The sequence below is a fragment of the Biomphalaria glabrata genome, chromosome 7 (genome assembly GCF_947242115.1).
Source record: "Biomphalaria glabrata chromosome 7, xgBioGlab47.1, whole genome shotgun sequence".
Taxonomy (NCBI): domain Eukaryota; kingdom Metazoa; phylum Mollusca; class Gastropoda; family Planorbidae; genus Biomphalaria; species Biomphalaria glabrata.
The window spans coordinates 26,765,808-26,782,377 of NC_074717.1; the positions used below are offsets into that span (position 1 = coordinate 26,765,808).

The window sequence follows — 16,570 nt, forward strand, 5'->3', positions numbered from 1 at the left end:
TGTGTGTTTAATTCACATAATGAATAGTCATAGTAAATAAGTCATAATAGTCATATGAGATATATTATATTATATAGATTTAATCTACTATCAAGTATTATAATAATACTATAGTAGTAAAAAAAGTATAGTTAATAGTAGTATAGTAACTAATAGACTGTCACTAATAATTAAAGGGAAACTCCGATAGTTTTTCAAATTTTAGTTATTGACATATTTAAATTCTGTGTAAAAAGTTGTAATAGTAAACATTATATCATTTTTTATTTAAATGCTCAGAAAATTTTATATTTAATAAATTAGACAGAAATTCTTTACATCTAAAAAAAATGGGGTTCAGCGAGATGTTTATAGTTTTAAAAGACGTGACGTCACAACTGCACTGGCTAAATTTAGATCTAGACCTATATATATAACCGATAAACTCTCTAGATCTAGATCTATCAGATCGCATTTATTGTTACGCTTCACAGCTAGATCTAGTCTCCACGTTGATTTATAATCGGTCTTTGTTTATAAATAATATTCTAGATCTAAACCTCTAGATCTAGATTCTATTTCTACTTGAAGAAAATGAAATATTGTTCTTCAGCTTGTTGCAGTAGTTCCAATCACAAAGATAAAATCTGCAAGTATGCTGACACAGAAATTAATGTCTCTTTTCATTTGTTTCCAAGAGATGGATGATGAATCTTATAATTCTATGACTATGAGTACACTATGACTATCTTCTACTATGACTGTCACTATGAGTATGAGTATTGACTATTGTCACTGGTCAGTATTGAGTATGACTAGAGTCTAGAAGTCTAGAGTAGATCTGGTTCATTCATAAAACAAATGCTTTAACGATTTTTTTTTTTACTATTAAATATTTAGCCTTTAACGACTCGACTAGTTTTTAGATAATCTATAGAATCTAGGGTAATAGTTTAGATGTAGTCCAGATTATTAATATACGGCTTCTAGATAGATCTATCTATTTTGATGTTAAAACTAATAAAATCTATCCGCCATTTGTACACAAAATTGTCAATATCCTCTTACTAGTTAGTGTAAATTTCGCAAATTGACTATCTTGTGTAATAACCTAGAATAATAACACACTCCTAGAAACAAGATTTGAATTTATTTCTTTTTATTTTTATGAAAACCGTTAATTATTAAAGTACAAAATAAAATAAATTAGTTATAAAAAATATTTTCATTCTTTTCATGTAGCTAAAACTGAATTTAGATGATATTTTCGAAATCCATTTTTTTTTGTTGATTTTTTCTTTAACTATATTTTACGGTATTTAGATCTAAATACTAAATTGCTAATTTCCTACAGGGATCCAGCATTCTGCAAAACAATTTTTAGATCTATCAAGTTATGCTTTTTCTTGTCTTAAGTCTATGTATTAACATTTGAATAACGTCAATATATGATTTACTACTGGAAATCAATGATTATTACCCAAAATTGACATAATGTGATATTTATTTTATCAATGTGATAAAATCCACCGGTCTCCCTTCAAGATGGCGACTTACATACCTCGTAGTGGTACATTCTACGATCCAGATTCAATAAAAGGAACATTATCTGCTTTAAATCATCAAAGAAGTATTTCCCAGTTTTGTGATGTTGTTTTGAGGGTTTCAGGAACTCAAATTTTCGCACATTCTAATGTTTTAGCAGCTGCAAGTCCTTATTTTGGATCGTTTTTAGGCACAGGGACAGACTGCCCAAGGATGTTTTCACAGAAACATCCCCAAGTTATCGAAATTCATATTGATACTAAAGAAGGTGACCTGGGTTACGGTGAAGCCGTTTGCAGGGTTGTAGATTTTATGTATACAAGTAAAATCATTTTAACAACTGACTTAGTTTGTCAAATTATACAGATAAGCAAAATAATGCAGATGGATAAGTTACTGCAGTTTTGTGAATACTTTCAAAATGGAGAAAATGATAATATTCCCAAAGATATTGCAACTTGCACAACAGGTTTGCAAGAGATAGCACAACTTTTAGGTTCTCGCTTTAAGACAGTTAAAAAAGCAGATGTTTCTACTATGACAGAAGCATCAATGTTTCTGAAAATCGCAGACCCTGCAGCAGGTAATAGTACAAATATTACGACTACAAATGATACATTGTCTTCTAATCCAGTTGACACCCCTTCCAATTTACAGTTGACTATTTCTAATCACAATGGCATAAGTTTGATTAAACAAAGAGATAACAAAGAAGAAGAGTTTTCTGGCTTAAAAGTAAAGACAGAACTTGGGTTTGAGTCACTAAGTATTGATCAAAATGATGCATCTCTACTTCTTGAAATTGGTAATGTACGATTACCTGGAGAACAAGTAAGCAAAACATTCTTGCATTTTTCAGAGAATGCACTGGACAAAAATAAAAAGCCTCAAATTACTGATTCCCCAATGCTACCTCAAGAAGATTGTTTTAGTGGAGTTCAGGTATTGGCTGATATGATGAGCTTAGCTGTTGGTAAACAGGATACAGAGCAGAGTTTAATGCAAACACAAAAACCCTCATTAACTACTGATAAAAACTTTGTTTTAGAAGACCAGTCACAGAAAGATATAAACTTGGAAGAAATATCTGACTTAGTCAGGTTTGATCCTGTTACCACAGCCATTCTGCAAGCATCAAATGTTAGTAAAAGAGGTCATACCAGGGGGCGAGGAAGAGGTCGGGGAAGAGGAAGGGGAAGGGGGAGAAGACCAGGCCGACCAAGAAAATCAAAAGAAGAACCAGACAGTGATCCTGAATTTGAAGAATTTATGGATACATTAGAGAGAGGGGATCCTGTAGTGCCATCTGTAGGAGAGAATATCAGTGATTCTAGGATTCTAAAAGATTTTGATACTGACAAAGAAATGATGGAGACAGAACAAGGTTTATCTACTGAAAAATCAAACTTAAGAAGTGAGATTGGTATAAGTTCTTGGAAAAGTCGAAGAAGCAGGTCAAAACCTTCACATATCAGGAAGGACTATATTATGCATTCATTAACAAAGAGAAGTAGGAGGCAAACAGAAATATCAAAATTAAATACATTTTCAGTGAAATCTAAGCCAATTGAGTTTAAAGAACCAGCAACAGGTATTAAGTTTGTCTGCCAAAAATGTGACTTTACAACATCTTTATTTAAGAGCTACCGTCAGCACCTCAAATCTCACCCAGAAACTGATCCTAGATATTTCGTTTGTGAAAAGTGTGATTTCAAAACCACCAAATCCAGAGAGTTCACTGCTCACAAACAAAAACACATGAATGAGGAGCTCATTTGTTCTTTCTGTGAACATCAATCTGAGACAATGGAGGATTTTCTTGAGCATGCAAAAAAGCATGAAGGTGATTTCCCTTATTTTTGTCCTGAATGTGACTCCAAGTTCAAAACTAAAAACCAATTGATTGCTCACAAGCCAAAGCATCAATTGGAGAAGCCATTTGTATGTGCTATATGTAAGTCTGGTTTCAAATGGAAGCATGCTCTAAAAAATCATATGATAACTCATAGTGCAACTAAAGATCATCTTTGTGATGTATGTGGCTATGCAACAGCACATAAATCACAGCTCAAAGCCCACAAACTGATTCACACTGGCCACATGTTTAAATGTCCTGTTCAGGGTTGCCCTTTTGAAGCCACCAAGCGACAGAATCTCAAATATCATATGGTCACCCACACTCATGAAAAGCCTCACCAGTGTGAAGTGTGTGGTCAGAGTTTTTCTCTCATTAAAAACATGCGGCGGCACATGCTTCTCCACACAGACTCTCGGCCTTTCAGTTGTAAAATATGTTCATTCTCTACCACTCGCTATGATAAATTAAAGGAGCACAATCATAAAATGCACAATATTGGGGATGCCCCAGTTTCTAGAACTACAGACATAGCAGAAGAGGCTGTGAGTTTACTGAATTCTAATGTAACATATGTCTCTGGAGATAGCATTACTATAAACAGTGATGGTGGCATTACTGAGGAGACACTACATACGATAGCCCAGCTTGCATCAGCTCAGAATTTGAGTGCTATCGAATTGCAGGGTACCACCATTAACATTGAACAAACTGGTGAAGATGGCACAGTTTATCCTTTTATAGCCACTGTCCAAGCATACACAGATAGCAGTGGAGAAGTACAATATATAGCAGAAATACCAGAGTAGACTATAAAGTTGTTTTTTTACTTACAGTTTTGTAAAAGTGCAATGTAAGCTTATGTACATAAATTTTAATTTTTAAAATGTTTCTATTGTATCAGTAATTAAGTTTTTTAAAAATAAAAATGTCCCTACATACACCAATTTACCCAGTAGAAGTAAATGTCAAATATTGCCATGTACAACACTATATAATGTTTTGTGGCTGGAACTGTGATCAACCCTATTTCTTTTAATATAATATAATAATATTGGGTTGCATCTATTAGAGCTGGATGTACCAGGTACTCAGGAATGTCCCAACTTTTATAGTGAAAATCTTAGTCTCTATTAGTATTCTGTAGCCAAATTTTCTACCAGTTAAGCCACCAACAAAACTTGTATTAACTCACTGTGTCTGGATGCAATCAATCACGCGTTATTTCTCCCACTTCTAATTGTCGGATCAAGTTGAGACATTGCACAATTATTACATATGAATCAATAACAAAAAATTTATCAATTAGCTGTAATTAATTTATTTTGTTTTACATTACCCATCACTCTGTCTCCTTATCTTAAAAATCTCCTGGATTATGGGTACAACATGGTGCCAAAAAACAAAATATCAAATCTTTACATTGAAAATATACTAAGAAAAGGGGAGAAAAGCCTTATGTCAAGAATTAGGTAATTTGCTATAAATTTTAAACTCACAAGACTATAAAACCTTTAAATTTTATAAGTACTTGAGGCCATGAGCAACTTTATAAAAAAAATACTGTTACTTTTGAAAATTCAGCTCAGAAACCTCCCAGATAGTTCCCACTACACAGACACACACACACATCCCTCCCACCCACCCCAAAAATGGTCCACTAGTGATTGGACCATAGTGCACTGAGCATGCTTTAGGCATGAAAGTTGTGCTAAACAAACAAAAAATATATTAAAATATTTCCAATCACACATATTTATTGTTGTTAGTCTAGATCTGTTTAAAATTAACTAGGTTGTACATAATAATTGTGTCAGCAATTGTCCTTTAGAAATATTTATTTAGTTATTTTCTACTACTGGCCTGCAGGTACTGATTCTATGTTTGTTATATATATATTTATAGTCATCTTGAAACCAGTTTAGATTTAGGTAATGGCACTGCAAGGATATATATATGTAAAGTAAAGCTGGATACTGATATAAATTATAATACATAATAGTAAATTATAGTAAGTAAAGGTACCCCTTTAAGATCTTGTGATCTATGGTGAGGGTAAATTTGTTTCTCTGGTTGACAGTTAATCAGGGAGTGGCCAGCACAATGATCAACTTCCCCAATGTAAGTCAGTTACCATTAGAGTTGTGTGGACCTGGGGGTGTCCTTAATATCCTGAATCAAATCCCAGACTGGGATTCAAACTTGAGATTCCTTGGTTTGGGGGCCAACTGCTTTATCACTGGGTCACCATTCTGAAAATATGTATTTCACTTTGGTACTGCTAGTACACATTACAGCATTTTATCATGTCCGTTGTGCCTCTTATAAAATATTATCAGTGTTCACAGTTATTAGAGATATATATAACCAGGTACTCAAGGAATAAGTTAACTGTTAATGTAACTTATCAATCTATTTTTAATGCTTTGAGACTTGTATATATTCAACTGACTAAGAGATTATGCTCTGATAATAATCAAGTTTTATTGAACCATATGCTATCTTGTATACAGAATTGTAGAGAATACATTACCAATTGCTGATTCTGTGATTTAATAGAACTTGTATGTTCAATATGATGTCAAAGTATTTTTTTAAAATGTAAATTATGACAAAACCTATTGCATTGCGCTCTCTCTCTCTCTCTAATGTTATTTCATTTAAACTTGAGTTTGTTGTTACACTGTTTAAAAAAAACCTACCTACTTACTACATTTGTCTTTAAATGCAGGCTAGCATTGACATTGATGATTATTAATAAAGATATTTTAATTTCTAAGTTAGAAATTAATATACTGTGAATTGTTTTTCAATATTTTTATATTGGGGATAACTTTCAAATAAATGACAAGCATTACTATACCCGTATATAGAATCTATGATCTAACTTTTGTGTTTATCTCATTGTACGTGGAACTGAAAGTGCAAATAACAGTACAATGGTTTTATATTCACTGGTATCAGTATCATATTTCAATAAGATCAAGATGCTGTTACTAACAAAAATAACACTTTTGGTACCGGTAACAGTAATTTATTTTTATTTTTTTTTGGTCATTTGAAAACTAATAAATACTTTGAAATAGAGGGTTGCACAATAATGATTCCTACTAGTCTGCACACAGATATAGATGGGTGGAAGGCATTATAATGTGATAAATAAAATGGTTCCAGTCAAAATAAAGAAACATTAAAGCAATCACTCACTCAAACCAGTTGCAACATCATCAACTAGTAGGCCTACATATTACATTACCAGTTCAAATGATTATTATTGGTACCAGAACAATACAAATTACACTGTGTATTTGTAGTCTCAGATTATTGCTACTGGTATCTTACATACAATATATGCATGAGTTGGTTTTTGTTGTGACCCATTTAATCACAAATGCTGGTAGCCAATGCCACATACTTTTAATGGAAAAAAAAATGTAACAAATAAAGTACCAGTATAGACTTTTTAGTACTGTACTGCTAATTTAAAAAAAAAAAAAAAAAAACTTAATACATGTATGATTTGTATAATAAAGTAAATTTTGTTCATTTAAAAATTCAGGTCTGGCAGACATCAGTATCACTTAACTCAAGCATTAGCATTAAATAGTTATGACAGAGTAGAAAACAAAAAAATACTGACTTTGGTAACTGGAGCCATAGGTGTGGGACAAAACAGATTCAAAAGACAGATAAATAATCTTTAAAGATGCTTCAGTACATAATAAAGTTTAAGTCAATAATAACCCTGTTTTATTTCTATGCTACTAAGCTAATAGAATAGTTTATTTACCACTATGTATGAATTCTTCATTACATTAATGTTTTGGAATCTTAGATGATTTGGTACATTGGCATATTCACTTATTTTCTGCAGTATTGTGCATAAAATATTTAAAAAATCAGCACAACAGTTTGAGTACCGGTATCAAAACAGTGATATTTACAATTCACAATTACAAAAAAAATATAAAAAATAAATACAAGTTAAATAGGTTGTGGAATAAAAATATTTATCACAACTGCATGTATACAATCATCATGATCTAATGCTGCACATATACATTAAAACAAATACTTTCAATATTTTCATTTTTAGCAAGGGAATGTATTGTTTACTGGAAAGAAATTCGGCGTAATATGTTGAAAGAATACTTAAAAAAATGAAATAAGCATTTTTGATTTTGTAACTTGAAATAACTTTTAGGAACATATGTGAGAAACAAAATGTGTTTGACAATTCAAATATTTCCCATAAAACTAACACTAATTCTGTGTAATTTATAAATATAGGTACACAACATATGTCATAGTCTAGACATTGTATCACCATTTAATCCTGATCACATAACAAGGCATGAGAAAGCAAACAATGAAATAAAGAGAGATATAGAACTAGCATAAATTATTCAAAAAATAGATTATTTTTTTTTACACTATAGAAACAAAGAGGAAACAAATCTGTTAAGAATAAAATAGTACATGAAAAAAAAAGTGAAAATGTTTCTTTGTTTCTATAAAAATCTTTATAAAGTCAAGCATACTGGTATGACTAAAACTTTAAGGTGCATAGGGCATGCTTTTTTTTTTTTATATACTTTTGAACTCGGCAGCATTTCTTAATATTGTGATATTTGCATGTCTTATAGGCAGACAAGCTCAAATATAATTATCTAACAAAATCTATCAAAAGTCTTTAACTTCTATATAAGCAACTATTAAATTATAATCTGGTTGAAAATTGTTACATTTTTCCATTTTTTGGAGTATAGGATTACTGCATTACTGGCATGATGGAATTTATTTATATACATTTGTAAAATAAAATGAAATGACAACAAAATAATTTAGCAATATTTCATAAAAATAAATGTGAACAACTCTTAACTACATGATTACTTGAAATAAGAAAGACAATCAAAACCAGAGTTTTTACATAAGTTAACTTAAATATATTTTGTTCCATGGCTAATATGAAGAGAAAAATGTTAAATGGTTAAATGTTTACACTCATCACAACATAATGTGATATACTGGTAAGTGAAAAAGTTACTAGGTTCTGTGAAGCTAATATAATTGTATAGATAAAACAATGTGGAACTATTCGACAATTAATTTTGAAATATTAAACTATTCCAGCATCTTTGGCCATGTTATAAAATACTGAGTTTTTATCAGCCAACAAAGTTTGTGGGGAGTCAAATTCTTTCACCTGACCTTTGTCCATCACTAGAATCCTGATGAGGAAGTGATTAAACAAAATTATGTATGTTAATTTTTTTTTTTAATATAACAAATATTTAATTAAAAATAGTATGATTCAATAAAAAGAAATGTACTTGGCATAAGTGTGTATTTAAACATAGAAATACAGAAAGATTTTTTAAAAAGTACTTAGTTTATTAAATTGTAAGATGTGTGACTAGGTGGTATAACTATTTAACACACACTCAAACATTTATATACCCACTATAAATATATATTAAGCAATGATAGGTTTTATGCTTTTTATTTTCAACAAAAATAAAATATTTTATTTGAACTGCTTTTGACATACTTATCATAATCCATGATTGTGTTGAGTCTGTGAGCAATGGCGAGAACAGTGCAATCCTTGAACTCTGAGTGAATAGTTTTTTTAATGAGCTCATCTGTGGCCATATCAACAGCTGCAGTGGCTTCATCCAGGACCAGGACTTTAGTCTTCCTAATGAGAGCTCGAGCCAGGCATATAAGCTGACGCTGGCCAACACTAAAAAAAAAAGAAAGAAAATATACATCACTTCCTCACTTTATTCTCAAATCACATGAAATAAAGTGACATCTACATTTTTAATATTTATTGCTGTAGCTTAAATGAATAATAATATTGTGTAAACTAAACTAATGTGTTGTCATGCATCTAGCATTCAACACCAAAGATAAGAAGTGCTAGAAATGCTACAAAAATGCTAGAGCTCAACACAAAATTAATTAAAGAAACCCTGACCTTAGGTTCAAGCCTCCTTCTCCACACTCGTAATTTAGCTTTTGAGGTAGAGTATCCACATAAGCTTTCAAGTGCGCATGTTCTAGGGCTGACCAAAGCAGATCGTCTGAATGCTCATTAAATGGATCAAGATTCATGCGCAGTGTCCCAGAAAATATAACAGGATCCTTAATGGATAAAGACATATCTTGTCAATACAACTTAGTTAAATGGATGTATCATATGAAGTCAATATTAAAAAATTATTTTTACCTGAGGTAATATTGTCAGCTTAGACCTAAGGTCAAAAAGACCAATAGCTGATATCCTTATGCCATCTATGGTAATACTTCCACTGTCTGCCTCAATCAGACGAAACAAAGCAATAGTCAAAGAAGATTTCCCAGCTCCTGTCCTTCCCACAATACCAATCTTTAAGAAAAAATAATCAAACAAACACTAAGGCACCTAAAATACATAGAGATAATTTTTAAAATGTCCCTCTAAAATGTTTTCTTTTACTCGATTTGATAAAAGTCAGCCAAATGTGCAAGATTAAATTTTTTTTTTTTTAAACTATAAATACAAACAATAAGGTACACATTTTAAGTGAGAATAAATTATAGGAGAATAAATTATTATTGGCTTTTATTATTTAATAAGAATCTCTAATATCAGATATAAATTCATAGAGAAAAAAACAAGACCTTCTCTCCAGCTTTGATATCGCATGTGACACCTCTAAGAACCAGCTCAAGACCTGGACGATACCGAGCTTTGTAGTCAATGAATTTAATTTTCCCCTCTTGAGGCCAACTGGGGTGCGGTCGATTGAATGGAATAATCCTTGCTTTCTAACAAATATTAAAAAAAATAATACAATTTTGACTGTGCCAAAAAAAAAAAAAGCCCAACCATAATTTATTTTATATTATAAAATAAAACAAGAAAAATCATACAAATCTTATATTAAGTGTAATTGTATGGATTAGTTTGAATCAGTCATGTAATTAAAATTATAATAGATCAAGAGTAACAATAATATGCTTAAATTTTTTTTTCCGCCAATGTTTTTTTTAGCAAAATTTCTTGCTTTTATCTTTCTCAATGGGGGTCGAGGAGGGAAAAGAGAAGGGGTATCTGGAAGAATGTTACAGTGATCACTTTTTAAATGCATTTTTTAATAAATAAAAAAAAAGCTGTTTGATCTGAATTCAAACTTGAGGGCTTTATCCTCCTCAAGCCAATACACTAGCCACAGTGCCAGCGAAATGAAAATATAAGGTTTTATAGTTATCTATTATTAGTTTGAAACTTTTAAGTGATGACCTAATTCTCTACACAAAGTATAAAGGGGACTAATTTAACATATACCACCATATCTGTCAAGTACAATTTCTTTTCCTTGTTTGATGCCAAACAAAATAATTAATTAACAATAGTTAATTAACTTATTGGTTAAATATTTTTTTATTGATTCTTGTTTTGTCAGGTACAAGAAACTATTGTGTAAAATTTCAAATTGATCTGAGATTAGGTGTGGGAGAAATAACCTTTGCAAACTTTTTACCAGACAGACAGAGTGAGTTGATATGAACTTTGTAAACAAAATAAATTCTAACCTCATTTTCTGTTTCACAATATTCTTTAATCCTCTCCACAGACACAATGTTTGTTTCAAGATCACTTAAAGTTCTCACAACATAGTTCAAGGCACTTGTTATCTAAAAGTACACACACACACACACATCCACATAAATAAAGTTCTTTAAAAAGCAAAAACAAAAAATTGCTGACAAAAAAAAAAACATTGTTCAGGACAATAATGTGACACCTTTGCTTTTTTACTGAGTGAACTACTTAATGGCTACACATATTTTTGTTTCATTTTAAAGAACCACCTTATTGTTTTTCTATTTTAAAAAATCTTAACAATAACTCAAATTACCCAGCCCTAGACCGCCTAGACATTAATCTGAAGATGTCTTTAAGTCATGTTTATACCAAGTTGACTGGTCCTTCATAGCACCATAAAGCCACAAGTTAATCACATGGAAGGAGCAGTAGACTTAAATCATGTTGTAGGTGTATTTGAGTTAAACCAAGTTAAAAAATGTGGTAGTAGTAGGGAAGTTGAACAAGATAGCAACAGAAAAGTTACACTTATTCAACTCAGGTTTATCAAAGTATTGTGTGTCCAGCACAATGACCAGCCACTATACCCGGTACATTAAAAAACAAATTGAGAGACTGACATGATTCAATCTTTGACTAAGCCTACAGTTCAGAGCAATATTCTGTGACAGGTGGGGAGATGTGACGTGTGTTTGGCGCGTTTAATGTCTAGGGGATGATTATTTTTAAAGCTATCACACACCAACCTATCAGCATATGAATCGGGAGCAGACACGCAACGAGACAAAGTAATGAAAGATAGATACAAAAGTTAAAAATGAAGAATATTTATTTACATATAGTGATGGGAACTAAACTAATTTTTTTTAGTTAAACTAAAACTAAGTTTGAACTAAAAAAAAATAATTAAACTTTTAGTTAATCACAAATTGAAAAAATTAGTTAAACTAAACTAAGAAACTTTAGTTAAACTTTTACTAACTATTTTGACCTTTTTTAAGGACGAAACAGCCAAACATGAAAAATATAAAGCACAATCAATCTCTTTAGCAAAATGTAATAAACTTTTATTGGTGCACATGAAAAAAGATTTAAATGTCTTTATGGGATAGATGTAGATCTTAATAGAATCACTAGAATGATACTATTATTTATAGAAAGAAATTACAAGTAATTGTCCAAGTTCTAATATAAGTTACCTTTAGAAGTAATGATAAAACTACATGTTGACTCTATAACTAACTAAACTAGATTCTAGAATATTCTGGATCTAATAATTACTAATATCTTCTACAAACGAAATAATCAGAAATTTAATCTGGATCTAGAATTAGATCTAGCACTAGACCTAGATCAAATAATTAATATTTTAATCTAAAAATAATCTAAGAAATACTAGTTACTACTACTAGATCTAAAATCTAGATAGAGTCTAGTAGATATCTTAGTAACTCTAGTCTAGATCTACAGATTTTAGATTATAATAATTATGATTAAAACTAGATGTAGATCTAGATATGGGTATTTAGATCTATATAGGCCTACTCTAGAAGATAATACTAGATCTAATTACTAATAGATCTAGATAGTAGATATAAGAATAATTATAATAGAAGTAGATGCAGATCTAGTCTAGATTTAGTTAATTTAGTATTAGAAGATCTAGTATAGTGACGACTATTATTAGTATTATAGTTTATTATAGTCATTAAAGATCTATCATCTATGCCATTCTATGCATCTTAGGTCTTAGTATAGGCCTAATAAGTAATCTAGATATAGGCCTATCAAGTTTCAAGATCTAATCTAGACTCTAATTCTAGAATAGTAGAATCTCTAAACTAATAGATCTAGTGAAATCTAGTCTAATAAAGTAAAGTTGTAAAGTAATATAGATTTCAATTAATAGATCTATATTATTGACTTATACTTTTAAATTTACATTTAGATCTAAGACTAAGACTACTAAAAGTTAGACTCTACTTAAGACTAAGAGACTAAAATAATTTGATATAGACTATTATGACTACAGATCTAATAGTAGTAATAGTCTAGACGTCACTAGTCACTAGACTCTAACTCTAGATCTATCTAGTAAAAAGTTTTAAAATAAAAAGAGTCGACATTTCTTTTAGATCTATAGTAAAGCAAAATTCTTTGCCTGCAGCTATACAGGAACACACTGGTGTTTAATGAAAAGCAGCAAAATGTAGATCTATAGAAGCAAGGTATTATCAGGATTTATCAAGCAGCGAAACTTGCTAGAAATATAATGAACACGTTTATTTTTCTCGCCTTTCAAATACCTTGAATTGGCGGGAATAGTGACCATTATAGGGTAAAGGTCAAAAGGCTTTCTAGTGCTGTGCACCCTCTAGTTTATTCTCCTATCTATTATTCATTATATATATTCTCCAAATTACATAGATCTAAATATTTATTGGTATGTATGTTAAAAAAGTTTGTAAAATTTGTAATTAAACTTTTTAGTTTGTAACTAAAAAAAAATAATTAAACTAGGATTTTAACTAAACTATTTTTTTTTAATTAAACTTTGGCCTTAACTAATTTTTTTTAGTTAAACTAAAAGTTAGCAACTTTTTAGTTAACTTTTGCCCATCACTATTTACATAAATATACATATAAGAATAAAAAGGGGGAGGGTTTGCTTCTATCTCTAGATAATACTAGCTTTAATCATCACTCTTGCATTTAATAAGAGAGTATGTCACTTTGTCCTCTGACTTAGCTGGTATTCCTGTTGATGTCGCAGCTGGCTGTGTCCTGGCTTGAGGTTCTGCAGCTGGAGGTGGCGCTCTAGCGGATAGAGGGACGCTGGTGATATAGTTCTTGTGGAGTCTCAATCCCCAAAATCTAATATCTGTAGTGGGCACAGTAGGGCGGGTGGCCGGCTACCGTGGGCACAAGGTTACTGCGGGCAGAGCTGATCTGCCGTGGGCAGCGTAGTTGACAGGCTATGTCCAGTGAGTTGCAGAGGGTTGGCGTAGCTATGACGTCTCACACAGATCTGAATCTATAGGGACGTCGCACCTAATAGCTTGACAAGTAGGCTGTCGAATAGGCGGGCAATGCCGATAGCGCCAAGTAATAGAGTTGAGTAGATCTCAGTAGGCAAGTGCAGTGCTGAATAGCACTAAGCACATAAATAGGCAATAGGTGATTCTCGGTAGCAAATAAATAGGCAGGTAAATAGATCGTTGATCCAATAAATAGGTAAATAGGCAGACACCTGAGGGAGGCTGCGGATAAATAAAGACAAGTTAGGACATGTCTCTCATGCATCTTATCGATGCCCTCGACTGAGGTGCATTCGTCAGATTGGTAGAATTGCTTTAGAGCACAATGGGGAGATGATGACAAAGGGGATTGGAAAAATAGATGGCAGATAGTAGCAATATAGAAATGTACATAAAAGGGAAAGTAATAATATAAAATGTACATAGAAGGGGAAATAATAATCTCAAATAAACAACACAGGTGGATAGAGAAAGAAAAGGGGGGGGGTAGAATTGGGCGGTGGTCAGCGACCCTGACGGTATGTTTACATATGACCGTGGGTCGAGAACAATGGAGCGCGCTTGAATGGAGAGGGTGTCCGTTCAAGCGGCGCAACTCTCTATAGAGTAAAATGAGTAAAGGGGAGATAATTCATAACTCTTTTCTAGACGCAGTATTAGTGCGCTAGTAAAATTATCACGGTTGTCAGCCGAGATAAAGAAAATAAAATAAGGTGTACAAATATATACATGGTTGCATCAATGATCAATTGAGCAACGTAGCATTAATAGATTAATGCAATACATAAAATATACATTAGCCATGTTCATGTTTTCTACTTACGACAGTGAGAAATACACAATGCACTAATTAAATATAAATGAAATAATAAAATACACATGATAATATCCAATGGAAATAGCACAAAAGTAATTAAGATGGAACACGTGATTAAGTTCGGCTTACCACCAGGTATTCCTCTAGGAGTGAGAATAAATGATATGGTCCAGACTCGATAGCTCGGCTCGAATGAGAAAGAGAGAGTCTGACTTGATTTGATTTACCTTATATATGCCTGGAAAATGTGGGCGGAAACAGGAAATATCCTAGGCTTAGAATTATCTTACACGTGGGTGAAGTCCGACAAGAGTCGCACCTTGGAGTATCATGCGGTGTGTTGACCCGAGTAATCTCTTAGATCAAAGAGAGACATAGGAGAAAGGGGGGGGGGATTGACTTGCATTCCACACAAGGTGGTGTCCACTGCGGCTGTCAGACATCCTGCCGATAAGATCAAAGAGTCTGTGCGTATCTTTGCCCCGGTCAAGGGAAGATAAATCGAAAGACGTGGCCTAGCTATCTCCAATGTGGTCAACTAAGCCTAGCCTGGAGCGGAAAAGGTGGCGCGGGTGAAGAATTTGGGGGTAGGATGGGGAAATAATTAAAATAAAATAAATAAATAATGAATAATAATAATTAATGCTGTGATAAATTTGAGTGACTCTGACAGCGAGTTTTTGACTTGTCACATATTCCTCATGTCAATACCAGACTTAAGTCAAAGAACAGTATCACAAACTACAGCCCTATCTTGTATTTCTATTTTACCACAAAAAAAAAATAATTAAAAGAAGAAAAACACAATACTGTATAGATAAAAATTAACTCATACAACAATTAAAATTATAATAATAATAAGATGCAGCTGCCCAAGGTAACATAAAATAAAAATCAGACATTATTGAGTTAATTAACATACCTCAGTTGCATATGAAACAGATAAGCCAACTAGCCCAGCAGGCAGGTCTTCAGTCAATAAAACAAAGATAGCTGCTGCTAGAATGATTAAATTGCCAATACATTCAAGGTAGAGACCAAGCCAACTAGAAAATGAGATAAAATAATAAAATAAATTAATCCCTTAAATTCTCTAGCGACAGAATGCAATGTTTTTTTCGTAGACTACTATAATGCAATACATAGTTACCAATATTTTAAAAAGCTTTCATGTAACAAGAGCTCTTCATGTCCTATTCAGAATTAGAATTGATAAACATATGTACTCTTAAATAGTAGGTATAGCTTTTTTTTTCAATCTTATTTTGAAATGAGAGTGCCAATACCGCAGCTTATAAATTTTATCCAAGAAACTGAGCGCTTATGAAGATTTTTTTTTGTTCTCAAGGTATACATATAATATATATATATATTACAATAGAACATATTGTTCTATTTTTTTGTATTATACTAAATTTTCTTAAAATATTTTAATTGGAATTTTTTTTTGTTTAAAGTTATCTCTCTTTACTGATAACAATTTAAAAAACTGGAAATACATCTAGTATTGTAAAACTATTGGGTAAGGATAAAATAAAACTAAACAAAAAGTAAAGACTAAAAAAATGGTAAAAACCAAATAAAATCCAGACTAATGGTGTATAGCTATGATATAGACAACAGTGGTGCCAAAATCATTCTCCAAAGGGCTATGGAATAGAAGTAGGCCTTTATAATGTTTTCTAATGCGGAATTAGAAAAGAAATATTTTTGACATTCAAAATATTTTTATACCA

The 16,570-nt window shown here is 31.8% G+C and overlaps 2 protein-coding genes across 2 annotated transcripts in view; one reads left to right on the top strand and one right to left on the bottom strand.

Moving 5' to 3' along the window:
• The first annotated feature begins 1,323 nt into the window (after nucleotides 1-1,323).
• On the top strand, nucleotides 1,324-8,133 carry LOC106060818 (zinc finger protein 652-like). Its single transcript, XM_013218823.2, has one exon. It carries the CDS (start codon nucleotides 1,525-1,527, stop codon nucleotides 4,186-4,188), a length of 2,664 nt encoding a protein of 887 aa, XP_013074277.2. The 5' UTR covers nucleotides 1,324-1,524; the 3' UTR covers nucleotides 4,189-8,133.
• Nucleotides 8,134-8,137: 4 nt separating this feature from the next.
• Nucleotides 8,138-16,570, bottom strand: part of LOC106060817 (multidrug resistance-associated protein 1-like) — a 37,926-nt gene continuing 29,493 nt past the window's right edge. The window contains exons 27-33 of the mRNA XM_056034469.1: nucleotides 15,757-15,880; nucleotides 10,967-11,068; nucleotides 10,052-10,198; nucleotides 9,618-9,776; nucleotides 9,366-9,532; nucleotides 8,934-9,128; nucleotides 8,138-8,613 (exon numbers count right to left, since the gene is read on the bottom strand). Coding sequence (XP_055890444.1) covers nucleotides 8,502-8,613; nucleotides 8,934-9,128; nucleotides 9,366-9,532; nucleotides 9,618-9,776; nucleotides 10,052-10,198; nucleotides 10,967-11,068; nucleotides 15,757-15,880 — 1,006 coding nt within the window. The 3' untranslated portion in view covers nucleotides 8,138-8,501. The remainder of the gene's footprint in view (nucleotides 8,614-8,933; nucleotides 9,129-9,365; nucleotides 9,533-9,617; nucleotides 9,777-10,051; nucleotides 10,199-10,966; nucleotides 11,069-15,756; nucleotides 15,881-16,570) is intronic.

Coding starts and splice junctions, on each gene's coding strand:
- LOC106060818 (XM_013218823.2), top strand. CDS start 1,525: ATGGCGACTTACATACCTCGTAGTGGTACATTCTACGATCCAGATTCA.